The 16,252-nt window shown below is 46.0% G+C and overlaps 1 protein-coding gene across 2 annotated transcripts in view; it reads left to right on the plus strand.

Annotated features, from left to right (window-relative positions):
• Positions 1 to 1,200: 1,200 nt before the first annotated feature.
• PSMD1 (proteasome 26S subunit, non-ATPase 1) overlaps positions 1,201 to 16,252 on the plus strand; it is a 123,326-nt gene continuing 108,274 nt past the window's right edge. The window contains exons 1-9 of one of the 2 annotated variants that reach the window (XM_039488381.1): positions 1,201 to 1,347; positions 4,688 to 4,731; positions 5,773 to 5,846; positions 6,112 to 6,281; positions 7,277 to 7,482; positions 8,801 to 8,944; positions 10,776 to 11,002; positions 13,896 to 13,956; positions 15,911 to 16,039. In XM_039488381.1, coding sequence (XP_039344315.1) covers positions 1,332 to 1,347; positions 4,688 to 4,731; positions 5,773 to 5,846; positions 6,112 to 6,281; positions 7,277 to 7,482; positions 8,801 to 8,944; positions 10,776 to 11,002; positions 13,896 to 13,956; positions 15,911 to 16,039 — 1,071 coding nt within the window. In that variant the 5' untranslated portion in view covers positions 1,201 to 1,331. Of the gene's footprint in view, positions 1,348 to 2,920; positions 2,958 to 4,687; positions 4,732 to 5,772; positions 5,847 to 6,111; positions 6,282 to 7,276; positions 7,483 to 8,800; positions 8,945 to 10,775; positions 11,003 to 13,895; positions 13,957 to 15,910; positions 16,040 to 16,252 lie in introns of those variants that run through there. The other variant, XM_039488380.1, reaches the window with a different exon arrangement.

The raw sequence follows: 16,252 nt of genomic DNA on the forward strand, positions 1-16,252 counted from the left end.
CAGGTGTCTCTGTGTGCTTCCCCATCCATAGGTGCCTCCTCTGCAGCTCCCATTGGCCACAGTTTCCGGCCAATGGGAGCTGCAGAGCTGGGGCTTGGGGTGAGGACAGCATGTGGAGCCTCCTGGCTGCCCCTATGTGTAAGAGCCAGATGAGGGACATGCCGCTGCTTCTGGGAACTACGTGTAGCTATGGCAGGCAGGAAGCCTGGCTTGGCCCTGCTGCACTGCCAACAGTGCTGACTGGAGCTGCCAGGGTCCCTTTTGGACCGGGCATTCCAGTCAAAAAATGGACACCTGGCACCCCTAGCTCCTGGTCTACAGCGACACCGAAGGGCTGGGTGCCAGGGACATACAGAGGTGACGGGATCTTGGAGGAATTGTGCCTCTAGCATGTTGTGTGCAGCAGGGGAATCATTTAATTTTTTTTGTGGGGAAGGAGAAGTTATCAGCCAAAACCCCCTATCTCAGGGTAGTCAATAGGTGAAGCACCACACAGGCCAAATCCCAATTGACAGATGCTTTTGAATGGACCCTGAAGTCTTTATATTGACTTACTATTTTTAAAAATTATTTCTTTGGCATCTGGACCTTGCGTATTTCTTGACCAAGAAATTTACACCTTGACCAAAAATAACTGATTACTCTTGACCTGTGTGATTATATTGCATCCTGCAAAGTTGGGGGTGGGTGCTTGGGGGGAGTGGAGCCAGACCCATGAAATGTCTGGGGGGGGCAACTGCTCCCCCGCTGCCCGAGGGTAAATGACACCCCTACTGCAATGCAAAGGGGTCTAGGCACGAGTGGGTGTGTGGTGGTGGTGGGATCTGCCTGCCCCCTGCCCTAGCTGCTATGGGGGCCGGGCTGGGGCCGTGCATAGCCTTCTCCTCCAGCGGGGAACCGGCGCCTGTGGGGCGAAGCGGCTGCTCGCTCCCCCCCTGCCCGGGCTGGGGGCTCCCAGTCCCTGCCCCATGCTCCCCTAGAGGGGCCCACCCCGCGCGGGGAGGGAAGAGTAGTCCAGCTTCTGCCTGACGCTTTTACCAGGCCTATGCCCGCAGGCCGAGGGCCGACTCGGCCCATGCCCCTTCTCCCCTCGCTCCAGGGCTGAGCCCCCCATTTTCCTAACGGCGCCGCCGGTACTTTGTGATCGGGCAGCTGCGAGGGCAGCCCGCTCGCCGGGGTCCTGTGGGGTCCTTTGACGACACTTCCGGGCCGGAAGGAGGCGACGGTGGTAGTGCTGGTCACGGCACGGACCCGGGTACCGGCATCGGCGGCCCCCCAGCCCCTAGCGCGGAGCAGCGAGCACCCCGGGCCGGGCGAGGCCAAGCGGCAGCATGATCACCTCGGCCGGTGAGTGCGGGGCTGGGGCCTCCCGCCCGGGATTTAGCTGAGTCAGGGCCGGTGACTGGGCAAAGCCGGAGCCGCCCCCGCCTCTGGGGACCGACCCCTCCCCTCCAGGGGGCGCCCTCCGCGGGTCCCCGCCCCCCTCCGCACTGGCGGCAGCAGAGCCACCGTGGGGGTATCCCCGTGTAACCGCCCCCCGCTGGGCTCACCCCTGTCGGCCGGGTGGGGGGGGGAGGCTGGTCAGGGAAGCTCGGACTCCTGGGTTCCATTCCTGCCTGTGCCCCCTACCTGCTGTGTCGCCTCGGGACAAGTCACTTCCCGCCTCCATGTCCCCATCTAGAACGGAGACAGCCCTGAGGTATCTGCCTCAGTTTCCCCATGTAGAACAGAGACCTCACTGATTTATTTCAGTCATCTGCATGCAGGGGCTTGGCTGATGTTCCCAAAGAGCTTTTAAGATCTCAGAGGAGCTTGTTTTTTCCTGGGAGGCAGCTCTTTCCCTTCACTTTATCTCAGCCGCGAAGATCAACATGGGAAGCACTTAGTGTCAGGAACTGAGTTTAAAGGCTCTGACTTGCAGCTGGGCTACTTCAGAGGAGGTTACCCTCTTTAGATCTTGCTCTCTGGCTCATCAGATCAACTCTAGGTTTAGCAATATTCATCTCGAGACACATTTATTTGTCTAAACATTTTTAGTAACTTGATCTGATTTTGTGCCTTTTCTTTTAACTTCCTGTAGTTAACACAGGGGTGGCCAACCTGTGGCTCTGGAGCCACATGCGGCTCTTCAGAGGTTAATATGCGGCTCTTGTATAGGCACCTACTCCGGGGTTGGAGCTACAGGCGCCAACTTTCCAATGTGCCAGGGGGTGCTCACTGCTCAGCCACAGGCTCTGCCCCCACTCCACTCCTTCCCCTGAGCCTGCCATGCCTTCGCTGCTCCTCCTCCCACCCAGAGCCTCTTGCATGCCACAAAACAGCTGATTGGGAGGGAAGGGGAGGTGCTGTGCTGATCAGCGGGGCTGCCGGTGGGTGGGAAGCGCTGGGAATGGGGGAGCTGATGTGGGGCTAATGACGTATTCCTGTGGCTCTTTGGCAGTGTACATTGGTAAATTCTGGCTCCTTCTCAGGCTGGCCACCCCTGAGTTAACATGACTCACTGCCTGAGAGAGAGACATTTTAGGGACTAGTTACAGTAATCACAAAATGTGTTTAGTCCTTGACATCCACTGTTGTGTGTCAGCTGCCACAGCTGGGGGAAAGATCCACTTTCATTGGTGCTCTGAACTCCATTGTGACTTAGCAGGATTCCATCCTGAACTTCTGGCGCTGCAGTGTGGATGCCTAGTCATAGGGAGACCATTTATCCAGTTTTATACCATGGCCCTGCTTTTCTAATGATATTCCCCCATCTGGTACTGAGCCAAAATCAGACCTGGCTTTGTCTTGTATCATGTGGGGGGCACAGTTTCAAAGAGAGCACTGCTCCGCCTCCACTGGCATGACCTTGCTCACACCATGTGTGGGAGATCATGCCAAGTGGGGATGAGGTCATGCCAACGGGCAGGCCCACATCATTCCTGGAAGTACTGGAATGTTTGGTATCCTGAGACTGAGTGAGTGGCCACCCTACCTATTCAGTGGGTGCAAATCCGGGCCTGACTACTATTAGTCAAAATCTTAAATAATACAGAATTGGTCTTAGAGCAATAAATGACCCCTTATCTCCTCTGTGGCATGGGAGAGATGGAATCAGAACAGCTTGTTCCTGGGTATGTGGTGAGCTGCCTAGTGGGAGAGGTGCTAATCCCTTCCATCTGACTGCTCCAGTCACCTGAAGCTCCAGGGCTGCTGCTCAGCCTTTGCAGTGTCACTGAAATGAATAGGGCACTTATGCTTTGCATCTGAATGGGGCTTGGCACAGTAAGAATAATAATAAGGTAATAAAAGGAGATATACCAATCTCCTAGAACTGGAAGGGACCTTGAAACGTCATTGAGTCCAGCCCCCTGCCTTCACTAGAAGGACCAATTTTTGCCCCAGATCCCTAAGTGGCCTCCTCAAGGATTGAACTCACAACCCTGGGTTTAGCAGGCCAATGCTCAAACCACTGAGCTATCCTTTACCAATACTGTTGGTAAGATCCTGTAGAATAACAATGTGGTTTCTGGCTTAGCCTTATAGCAACAGTTATTGAAATCTATTTATTTTAAATTATATAGTACGATCATTGTCCACTGTATGCAAGTGACTGTGCCAAACCAGTAACAGATCACTGTCCCAGGGAGGTTACAGTGTAGAGACACGAGGCTATTGTCCAGAATAAACACGGGTGTTTGGATGTTATAGCTGAAAACTGAATCGATGAGTTTTTATAGCTTTCTTGAAAGCAGTGAGGGTGGTGAGCAGTGTGCTTGGTGTGTGGTGACTGGGAGCCTGTTTCAGATCTATGGAAGAGGCGTGATTAAAGAGCTGAAGTCTGGAGTGGGTGAAAGAGATGAAGGGTGAGGTTAGCAATTAGCAGAGTATAGGGCTCATCAGGAAGTACAGGAGGAGAGGAAGGCAGAGAGAGAGGCAAGTGCAGAGTTAGGGGGAGCTTTGATGTCAACAAGAAGTTTGAATATATGGAAGAAGGGAAGCCAATGTAAAGATTCTAGAATGTGGGAGACCTGGGCAAAGCCAGCAAAAAAGGAAAACATGTATTTTTTTGCTATTGAGGTATTTATTGCCTGAACACTTCTCAGGAAAGAGAAAAAAAGTTCAGGGGAAAAATTAATGGTTATTTTTTCTAGTCTGCAACCATGATTTCATGTCCCTGATAGTTAAAAGCTCAGTTCTAGGTCTAAATCCCATTTCTGATGGGGGAGAATCAATTGGGATCATGTTTTGAACGGGTCATTTTAAGAATAAAAAAATGGTGTGTGTTGGAGGGAGATAGCATAGGCTTGCTTCCTGTCTGCTATTTCTGGTAAATCAATAAGGTATTGAAATTTACAAGAATCCTATATGTGGAGTAGGATTGTATAAGATTCATTCCCCTACCTGTTCTCCCCTCCAGGAAGGGCATGGGCAGGCTGAATAGTGCATACATCCGTGATAAAAGATACATTTTCAAGTGTCATAGCGATTTAATATTTTGACCAAGAGGGTTATACAAACGTATATGCTGTTTTAAAGGATAGATTTGCTATACGTTTGCAGTCAGTCTTTAAGTCTTTACCTAATAACTAAAACCATAAACTAGAACCAGGCTTTTTCTTTTCACCATATTGTTTTGTGACTAAGTGACATTTTCCATTGCAATGCATAAAAGTTCATCCCGGATGACAAGCTTCTTGTTTTGCAGCTGGAATTATTTCTCTTCTGGATGAAGAAGAGCCACAGCTCAAGGTAAGCTTGAAAATCCTGATTAGACCTGAGAGCAACAAACCACAAGTTGAAACTTTGTACCATTTTTTTTTAACAATAGAAATAGGCAGATTCTAGCAACCATAATAGTTAGAAAAGGACAGGTAGCATTCAAGCTGCATCCAGTCAAAAGGACTCGTTGCCAGGAGCCTGAGATGCACAGGCAATCCATGTGAAATGCAGCTAACTGCAACCAGTCTTTTCTTTTAATGCCCAGGATGACTGCAGGATCCAACATGGGTCATGCTGGGAACTCTAGTTTCTGGAGACTCTTTAGTTTCTAGGGTGCATATGGCCCAGGGGTTGCACTGTGGATGTTCTTTTACTCTGTATTTTACTGTTTGAGTCAGAGTTAATCTCTTCTCACAAGTCTCTAACATAATTTGGGAGTGGGAGAAACCAAAATAATCTAATATCTCCATATCGTCTTCTAAAAATGTTTAGTAACCCTAGTGGAGGGAGAAGAAAATAACCATGGAGACCTTACAGTTAATAAAATATACATATAGACTAAAAAGGCAACAGAGGCCATCGGAACCCAACAAACAACCCAAATCAGCAGAACAGAGGTAGTTGGCAGGTTGATGGCATCATCTTGCCCACAGGTTGTAATCAGGGTGGTCTGTATTCCTTGCGGGATATGTGTTTTTCAGAATAGGCTGCTTTAGCCAACCTGCAAGAAAACAGGGACAAAGACAGCTGAGAGTCAGTTCTGGAGACTCCAAGCATTTTAAGGGATCTTGGTAAATAAGTCAGTTTGGCTCAGTGCTGTTCCCAGTGAAGTTGAGATGAAGCAAGATCAGGGTTCCATATCCCCACCTATAAAATGGGGATAAAGAACCCTACATTTCCCCCTGGGGAGTCATGAGAATAAATTACGTTTGGAAAGCAGTGTGAGGATGTAGATTGCTCTGTAAGCAGTGGTGTTGGTGGCTTTGAGATCTTACTGTAGGATGCAATCATAAGGAGAAAAATAGAATGAATACTGCTCTTTAACAATGAAACTTCTATTACTTTCCATAGGAGTTCGCTCTTCACAAACTGAATGCTGTTGTCAATGACTTCTGGGCAGAAATCTCTGAGTCAGTGGATAAAATGTAAGAGAAGAAATAATTTATTCCTGGAAGGGTGGGTGCTCACACAAAACATGGAATATAGTGTATCTGCCTTTCCTCTGGCTGCTTGATCCCGGTTAACGTAGCAGTTATCTCCCCAGTTTCCAAAAAGTGTTCATTTTAGCTGGCTTTGGTTTGAGACTCTATCCTTCCAAAGATGCTGGTGAGGTTGAAAATTTCAGTTGGCCTATGCCTTTGGGGGGAGCTTTGCATGCTCAACTGATTGTCTTTTCTCTGACCTTTTCAGCGAAGTTCTCTATGAAGATGAGGGCTTCCGGAGTCGCCAGTTTGCTGCCTTGGTGGCTTCCAAAGTGTTTTATCACCTGGGAGCCTTTGAGGAGTCTCTGAACTATGCCTTGGGAGCAGGCGATCTCTTCAATGTCAATGACAATTCAGAATACGTGGAGACTATCATTGGTAATTGACAGTGGCTCTAAATGGAAAGCCCTCTAGTTCAGGGGTCGGCAACCTTTCAGAAGTGGTGTGCCAAGTCTTCATTTATTCACTCTAATTTAAGGTTTCGCGTGCCAGTAATACATTTTAACGTTTTTAGAAGGTCTCTTTCTATAAGTCTATAATATATAACTAAACTATTGTTGTATGTAAAGTAAATAAGGTTTCAAAATGTTTAAGAAGCTTCATTTAAAATTAAATTAAAATACAGAGCCCCCCAGACTGGTGGCCAGGACCCGGGCAGTGTGAGTGCCACTAAAAATCAGCTCACGTGCCGCCGGTTGCCTACCCCTGCTCTAGTTGGTAAAACTACTATAACTTGAGATCCCACTTGCCTTTGCTGCTGTCCTCCAAATTCCCTGATCTCTGCTTAGAATTTGCTGAACAGATATTGCAGCTGCTTTTTCCAGCCTAGTATTTCTTGACTTTCTCTGTTTATAATTGTGTCTAGACTGAAGAACCAGCTTACGTAGGTGCTGAGATAATATAAATAAATATTGTGCATCTGGGAAGTCTTCTGCTGTTATACCCTCATCCAGAATCTCCTGTTGTTTGAAACAGTCTTGTAAACCATGTATGTGCCTTCAGCACTGAAGTCAAGACTTTGGGGCATATAAGTGTTCCCCCACTTAACAAAACTGTGGACCACCCAAGTGATTTCCATGTGTTCCCTTGTGTAACTAAGGGAACCATTAAGTAGGTTGGTAGTGGGGTGTAAATGACTTGATAATTTAACCCTACATTGTGGTCATGTAGTGGGTCAAGTAAATGTAATTTAATGGATTTAGACAAGACAAAGGTGATGTTAAATTCTTGTATGTATAGACACACATCTTCTTGGAGGGTGCTTATTTTTCTCCCCAAACTCTAGCAGTCAGATTTTCAACTGTCTTGTACTACATTTGAAGCTGTGTGTGTCCAGGCAGCTGATGGTGATTGTTCTTTATGTTCCATCTCAGCAAAATGTATTGACCACTACACCAAGCAGTGTGTGGAGAATGCAGAGCTGGCCGAAGTGGAGAAGAAACCTGTCGACGAAAGGCTGGAAGGGATTGTTAACAAGATGTTCCAGCGATGTTTGGATGATCACAAGTACAAACAGGCCATTGGTATTGCGCTGGAGACGCGTAGGCTGGATGTCTTTGAGAAAACCATACTGGAATCGGTAGGTGGAGGATTCACATGTAGGGTTTAACTTTCCCCTTCAGAGTTTGGATCAAGAAATGGGAAGTTCAAGTGACTGTAAAGCTACAGATTTTGTTGGGGCAAAATACCAGTGAAGCTCACTGGGAAATGTTTGGTGATTCAACTTGAATGATGAGATTTTTACCTTGTCGTGTTTTGTCTATTTTATCTGTTGCCCCTTTTTAATATTTAAAGTGGCACTTAGTGCGCTGTGGTGGGTAAGCATCAGGCAGATAAGTTTCAGTTCTAGTGATGTTTTAATTTCAAAAATAATTTATGAAACTTTTTTCGTGAACAAATCTGAGGAATGAAGTGTTGGCAATAATTAAACCATCTCTTCCCAAAAAAGTTGTTCACCAGGAAGTGCGAGAGCCTCTCTTTGTTAAAAACTAAGTACAACCTAATATAACCGTGGAGGTTCTGATTATCCACAAACATGGCTCATCCTTTTTTGAATCTTGCTAAGCTCTTGAACTCTGTGTTGTCATGCAGGAGTTGGACGCATAGGTTGATTATGCATTATTCAAAAAAAGTATTTCCTTTTATCTGCTTTAAATTTGTAGTCTTTCCATTTCAGGGAATGTACCCTAGTTTTTGAAATAAGAGAGAGGGTATCTAGGAGTGCCCAAATTACCTTCTCTATTCCATTTGTTGTTCTGTATACCTCTCAGTCATGTCCCATCTTATTAATCTCCATCTCTTAAGCTAAATGGTCCTGATCTTTTCAGTCCTCTCATGGAAGTTTTTCTACACATCTAATAACTTTGTTCATGTCTGAACCCCTTCTGTTTCTGCTATAGCTTAGCTCAGATGCTCTGTTCAGAGCTGAATAGACTTTTCTCTTCTCAATCTCCTGTATGAAGTATGTGTATAAGTGGAATTCTTTGGCTGGATGGTCCATTTGGCTAACATTTCTATGTTGAACACCTGCATTTCCCTGGGATGAGTACCTGAAGGTTAGGGAAAAGTGTGTGGGATAGAATATTTAAGTATTGAGCTCTCAAGGGACATTTGTGATTATGTTTGAGGTTTTAATTTGGAGTGAATTTGTGTCTTTCCATGAGTATTGTTTCTTGGTAGTGGAGTATGCTTGTTTTGGTTATAAATGGTCTTCTGTTTGGGTCACATTTGTATGCATGTGGTGTTTGAGTTTCTATGAAAGAGAAAAATAAGAGACCAGATGTCAAGTTGTGTGTATTTTTCTGTCAACATAAAAGAAATTACGTGTAAATGGTTTTATTCCTTAACCTTGTTTTGTAACAACATCATCTGGACTGTGTCTTTTCCATCAATTTCAGAATGATGTTCCTGGAATGCTAGCCTACAGCTTAAAGCTCTGCATGTCTCTGATGCAGAATAAGCAGTTCCGTAATAAAGTGCTGCGAGTTCTGGTTAAAATCTACATGAACCTGGAGAAACCAGACTTCATCAATGTGTGCCAGGTAATGTTGTGTTCCTCTGCTTTTCATAAACACTTTGCTTAATAAAAATTACTGTCTTCTAGGTGTATCTAACTCAATTCGCACATGGGCTTTGATTGTATTTAGTTAAACAAATGAAATTCAGTTGCTTAGGGGGGTGCTAAATATGGATTGAATGGAGGTCAATATTAAAAGTGGACTCTGATATTTCATACTTGGTCATGCTCATTCTTTTGAAACAAAGCTTGCTCTAAAACAACTAGAGGAGCTAGAACATTTTTGTCAATGATCTGGAAGTAAATATAAAATTACTGCGGATTAAAATTCGTGGATGATAGACTGGTGGAATAGTAAATAATAATGACAGAGTTGTCATACAGAGCCATTTGGATTGCTTGATTCACTGGTCCTCTTCAAGCAAAATACTTTTTAATACAGCCAAATTAAAGTTTGTGCATTTAGGAACAAGAAGTCCATACGTACTGAACAGAGGACTGTGTCTTGGAAAGCAGTGACTCTGAAAAGGGTGTAGGGCTCATAGTGGAAAAGCATCTGAACATGAGTTCCCAGTGTGATGCTTGGCAAAAAGGGATGATGTGATCCTTGGCTGTATAAACGGGGGAGTAGTGAGTAGGAGTGGGAAGGTGATTTTTATTTTTGTATAGGGCATTAGTGAGACCGATACTGGAAAAATGCATCAAGTTCTGGTGCCAGCATTTTTAAAAGGATGTTGAAAACTTAGAGAGGGTTCAGAAAAGAGCCTCAAATGATTTGAGCACTGGAGAGAATACCTTCCAGTGAGAGACATAGCTCTCAGTCTGTTTAGCTTAACAGAAAGAAGACTGAGAGGTGACTTGATTTACAGTGTACAAATACCTCCAAGGAGAGAAAATACCGGGTACTAAAGGGCTCTTTAATCTAGCAGACAAAGGCAGAACAAGAGCCAGGGGCTTTAAGATGGAGCCAGACAAATTCAAAATAGGAATAAGGCACAAATTTTTAACCGTGAGGGTGATTAACCATTGGAGCACCAGGGGACATGGTGGATTCTCCATCTCTTGATGTCTTCAAATCAAGACTGGAGGTCTTTCTGGAAGTTGTGGTTTAGTTAGACACCCCTGTATTGACCCCAGTAAATTGTATCTGGATGAAATTCTCTGGCCCATGTTATACCAGAGGTCAGACTAGGTGATACAATGGTCCCTTCTCTGCCTACGCTCTGTGAATTATGACTAAAGGTTCCATGCATCATTGTGGGGGATCAGACTGTCATCACACAGCTTGGAACCTTACGAAAATTTAATAACTTCCTTTCTTTTCTCCAGGAAATAAATACAACTTTTTGTTTTCAGAAAGCCATTTCATGATCACCTTTACACAGCCGGGTGCTTAGGTCTTGTGCCATCGCAGCTTGCCTTGAGAGTGGGACTTTAAGAGCATCACACCCTGTTCTATTTTATCTTAAGTATTTTAGCAAAATGGCACACATTCATTTAGTAAAACCTTTCAATCTTGTTCTAGTATTAGTATGAGATTACACCATCATTTCAAGTAATGAAGTGGATGGACTGTAGGTTATGCCCATACAGCTTCAGAAGATGCTGTTATACATAGGAAAAAATAATTCTTAAGAAGCTTCTCTGACAGTAATTGTGTTTAAAATGAGACTAAGGAAAATATTAAGTGTACTTACAAGAACTATTGTAAGATTATTAGTATCTGCCATGGGTGGGAGAGACTTCTGTCCCGGGGAAACAGTACAGAAATTAGTATGGGGAATTGATGCCTGTTCTTTCATCTTGCAGTGTTTTCTGCCTGGTGGATTTATCTTTTTTTTTTTTTTTTCCCCCAGTGCCTGATTTTCCTGGATGACCCCCAGGCTGTAAGTGACATCTTGGAAAAGCTGGTGAAAGAAGACAACCTTCTCATGGCTTATCAGATCTGCTTTGATCTGTATGAAAGTGCCAGCCAGCAGTTTTTGTCTTCTGTGATCCAGAATCTCCACACTGTTGGAACTCCTATTGCCTCTGTGCCTGGATCAACCAACACTGGGACTGTCCCTGGATCTGAGAAAGACAGGTGGGGATGTTGGCTTGAGTAGAAATATAATTGTCATGTTCAGTTAGAATACAATTGTTGTATTTTTTTTTTTTTTTGGTGGGTAAATTAATTTATGCAGAAACATTGGAAAAGCATGCATCAATATTCTTAGACTTAGCGGGATGTATGGCCCAGTGACTGGTAATATGTAAGTCCCTTCGTTTTCAGTTTTTCTTTTGTTTACAATTTCCTGGGAATTTAGTGGCATTTATTACAACATTTTTAAAAGGTGAAAATTGCTAAAAACAAATGAATGACCCAGTTTTCTGGGTAAATATCGGGGTTAATACTGGGGGACGGAAGAACAGAAAAAAGCAACAGAGGAAAGCAAGAGTATTGAAAGTAAAAGCAGTTTAATGCTGGGGTAGTTTATTTCATTATTTCACTGTATTTAGTTGTATAATATGTAGCGCTACTAGATGGTACCTGAACCTATTGGAGTCCAGAGATACTTAAACAGAGAGAATTTAATTACATTTAGACTAATAGTTTATTGACATAAACACATCTTACCTAGTGCTATATTGGATTTTCTTAGCATAATCAGTATTTTCAGATACTTCAGTAGTCTACAGTTTGGGTGAAAATTGGTCAAAACTGAATAATAACTTTTGTAAAACCTGGGAAATTTTCAGTAAAAACCAGAAATGAAGGGCCTTATTATTACTGATATGATACAAAGCCTTTCACCTCTTCGACAAAGCTCACTAGTTCAAATCCAGCCTAGAACTTTGTTACCAGAAGATTATGACCATCTGGGGACTTTTCAGCAATCTGTATCACAAGATCTTAGTGGCCAGATACCCACATTACACAAGACACCCCCACAATTGGTGCTAATTGGTCGCTTCATTTCATCTCCTCTTTGGTCTCTCACAAGTAGTCCGCATGGCATGACGACTCAACTACCCTCTCTTTCCTAGAGGTGGCCCTCTCTAGGTTAAGATGGAGGCATGTGGATACAGCCTTGTGGAGGAAGCTTGTAGCACTGCTGTTCTTGCTGTGCCTGTTCTTTAGCCTCTGGAGCTGCCAGACAAGCACCCAAATCTAATTAAATAGCATTTAATGGGGACTGTAGTCCAGACCAAGCCTACCAAAACACAAGGGCCTATGGAAAGGTAGGAAACTGGTTCCAAACACCTTTGTTTCTTCAGTCAAGAGTGCGTATGTAGCAGGTAGGTCGGGGTGGGCAAACTTTTTGGCCAGAGGGCCACATCTGGGTGAGGAAATTGCATGCAGGGCCATGAATGTAGGGCTGGGGCAGGGGGTTGGGGTGCGGGAGGGGGTGTGGTGTACAGGAAGGGGCTCAGGGCAGGGGTGCAGGGAGGAGGCTTAGTGCAGAGGGTTGGGGTGCAGCTGGGGGCTCAGGGCTGGGGGTTGGGGTACAGGGTGCAGCAGGGGGTTGGGGTGCAGGCAGGGTGCGGCGGGGGCTCAGGGCAGGGAGTTGGGGTGCAGGAGGGGGCTCAAGGCGGGGGGTTGGGGTGCAGGGTGTGGCAGGGGGTTAGGGTACAGGGTACAGGAGGGGTGCAGGCTCTGGCCCAGTGCTGCTTTCCTGGAGTGGCTCCAGGGTGGCAGTGGCGTGCACCGGGGCCAGGGCAGGCTCCCTGCCTGCCCTGGCCCTGCACTGCTCCCAGAAGCAGCCGGCACCACATCCCTGCAGCCCCTGGGGGAGGGGAGGCAGAGGGTTCTTCGCGCTGCCCTCGCCTGTGGTTGCCTCCCCTGAAGCTCCCATTGGCCACAGTTTCCTGTTCCCAGCCAACGGGAGCTGCGGGGGGAGGTACCCACAGGTGAGGGCAGCGCGAAGAGCCCTCTGCCTCCCCTCCCCCAGGGGCTGCAGGGACATGGTGCTGGCCGCTTCTGAGAGCAGCACGGGGCCCACGGCGCCATGGGGGTGGCAGTCCTGTGGGCCGGATCGAAAGCCCTGACTGGCTGGATCTGGCCCGTGGGCCATAGTTTGCCCACCCCTGAGGTAGATGTCCCCCTGTTGTGATGTCCCACAGTAAGAGGGAATATGTACCCACAAAGCAATTTATAAATCAGCCTGTGCAACGTCTGACCTCGGTTAGTCCTATTTGAGCGCTGCCTCTGAAGATTGATTGCATTGTAGGGGTCAGCAGGCAGCAGCCCTCTCCCTTGAGCACTGGAAATTCAATTTTTGTTCATTGAGAGAGACCTGGACAGATTCCTCTCCCCAGCTTTGGCAGAGCTTTATGTTTCTGGAGGTGCTGTTGCTTGGAAGAGATATGAAATAATTATCCCTTCCAACTTGCTTGTAATGCCCATCCAGTCGTGTCAGTGAGAGAGATGGATGATGCCTGAAGTGTTCTGGCTGGCATGGCACTCCCCAGGAGAGACTGGAAAACTGCCTGAGTTTATTTTAAAATGTCAGGCAGAGGGAGTCTCTACAGTATATTGGGCTGTAGTGATAAATGGAACATTTCCCTCCACTCCACAAGTCTGTCAGGGCCTTGTGTCAGTGCCAGCTTAATGACTTGGATTTCTTTCCCATTCATCACTACGTCCATCCTTACTGACAGTAGTGGCCCCTAGGCTTCTGAGTCTGGAGGTAGTTCCCTTGCTATGTCTCACTCCCAAACACGTTTCCACCAGTGGTCTTCCCTCGCGTCTCCCTGTCCATACAAGCCTCTCTAGTTGCTGCACTTTCCAGTCAGCGTGGGGGCCAGGATTCTGACTCAGATTGCAGAGGGGGCTGCTGTGTGTGTCAGCCCTGTGCCGTGCCAAAGGTCTCTTATCCCCAGAGCTCACCTTCACACCTCAGTCTCCTGTGTCAGGGCGCAACATTCAGCTGCTGCCAGAGCATTTGGCAGTCATGAGATGTGAACTGGGTTGTTTTTTGTGTGTTTAATTTCAGTGACACTATGGAAACAGAAGAGAAGCCAAGTAGCACTTGTGCTGCGAAGTCTGCAGAATCTGTGAGTGCCACTCTATGAAATGAAATGTGCTGTGTTCAGCTGTCCATACACGTTTTGCTTAGAACCCTTCTTCTTCTTCCCTGTCACAAGGTGGGATGAGCCTCTAAGGGAATTGGGCGTACCCTTGTCTGTGACTAAATTAGCTTCCTCCTAAGTGATAGGTTTGAGGCTAGGGGTCAGGTAATGGTCTGCAGATAAAAGGCCAGCAAGCAGCTGAGAGAGAGAGAACTGTAGGGAGCATGTAGGCTTCTGCAGGAGACTCTGGGTCAGGAGAAGGGGCCAGGTAGAAGGACCTGGTTTATCTGTTTGATTTGGACTTTATCAGTATTGAGGAAATTAACTCCTCCCCAAAGAAAAGCGCTGACATTCTGCTGCTGTTGGGCACTTCGTTCTGATGCACTGGCCGGTGAATTGGCCCCCTCCCCACAAGCCATTCAGTAACAATTTTCTTGCCTGGGAGAGCATGGACGTTGCTTCTGGAATGCCAGAAGGAGTTGCTAGAGTAATACCAGGAGCTCCCGTTCCCTGGGGGCTGTACCCTTTGCTCTGCAGTGCTTACAGCCCACAGTGACAGATAGAGCTTGGTGCTTGAGTTCTGCTCCCTGCTTGGGAATAGTGCACATGGTGCTATTGCTGCGCTACTTGGCTGGCTCATTAGATTTCTGTTGTGTATCACTTGCTCTCTCAAGTATGTTAGAAGTAAATATACATACACCCTTAGCAGCAGATGTAGCAGCCTGGCCATGTATTTTCTGGGGCTGGTGAAAGGAAATAAATAAAATGCTACCCAAAGGTAATGCACACATGTGAACTAGTCATGGGAATCGTTGAGATTTTCCTGTAGGTAGCTGAAAGGGAGACATTCTTTTCATTCAAATGTAAGTAGAGATATTTGCTGAAACTAGGCAAGGAAACAGGGTGGAAGTCCTTGCTTCGTCAAGAGCCTGTGAGCAGAGTACTCTGGGGGCAGCATGTCTTGAATTAGTTTCTGTTACATGAACACCATTGGTTGTGGCAAGGGGCAAGCATGCATAAGCAATCTTTGTGGCCTGAAGCATTCCTGAGTTTAATCTGCCCCAGATCAGAAAAGAAATAATTGAGGGGATTAGTTGAAGGGCTAAACTAGCTGTACTCAGTGGGTCTCTTTAACATAAAGCGACTACAAAGAGACCTGATGTACTTTCCACCCTCTGCGAAAGAGCGCCAAGCAGAGACTTACTCTGCAGAAGTTATCTAGGGCTGTGGGGACGAGTTATTCTGGCAGAGCACTGGAAACGAGCAGGCAGTGGAAATACAGCAGTGAATGGTAGATGGTTCCACAAGTCATAACACTGGGTTCTCCCTCCCCAGCCATTGTAAATCGGAGCAGGGTGGCTTGAGCACATCCGCTTCCATTAACCTTCCGCATTGAATTAAGGTGTGTTCTGATTTCCCAAGAAATTCTAGCCACATCATGAGGCACAGCCTGTGACGCCCAAAGGATTGCTGCTTTGAGTCCTTCCCCAGTATAATCTCCAAGGAAATATAAGCACAATGGGAATGTAGGTGACTGCTCTTGGGGGAGATTCTTTTCTCCTCATCTGTTGAAGGTATAAGAGACCAAACAAAGCAGCATGTTGAGCCTTTTTGGCATTTGGTACAGGTCTCCTCACAATACCTTCCATTCAGTTCAGTGGCTGCATTTAATCTTAGGGGGTCTGTCCCCTACTCCCGTACATAGAGGCACTCCCATTAATGTTCCTGGGAGCTGGGTTGTATGCACTGAGGGAAGAATTAATGCTCTTTTCTCTTCCAAGAGGTGCTGGTCTCTGAAGCACGTGATGGGGCATGTACTGTTAAATATGCCTATCTATTAGCTCTCTCGTGGGCCAGTGTTTTAACAGAGCTTGATCCTGGGGGAATGCAGGGATTCTGATCTGTTTTTTTTTGTTTTTTTTGTTATTTGTGTGTGAAGAACCCAGAGCCTAAGGACCAGATTTCAAAAATGATTAAAATTTTAAGTGGTGAAATGGCTATTGAGTTACATCTGCAGTTTTTAATACGAAACAACAATACAGACTTGATGATTCTCAAAAACACAAAGGTAAGAGACCTTGGATTGTCTTTCTTTCTGGAATCATCACAGATTTTCTGGTGACTGTGTTTCAATACTGACTGTAGTCTCCTTGACGCAGTAGGCTTCAGCAAGGCCTGTATGTCTCTTGGAGGACTCTGTTTATTCTGTCTCCCTCTTTCCAAGGATCTAGTTTAGTGTATTGGTCAGACCAGACTGATTTTAAAACTTGAAACTCCAAGG

This window comes from Mauremys reevesii, linkage group 9, assembly GCF_016161935.1.
Source record: "Mauremys reevesii isolate NIE-2019 linkage group 9, ASM1616193v1, whole genome shotgun sequence".
In the NCBI taxonomy this organism is placed as follows: domain Eukaryota; kingdom Metazoa; phylum Chordata; order Testudines; family Geoemydidae; genus Mauremys; species Mauremys reevesii.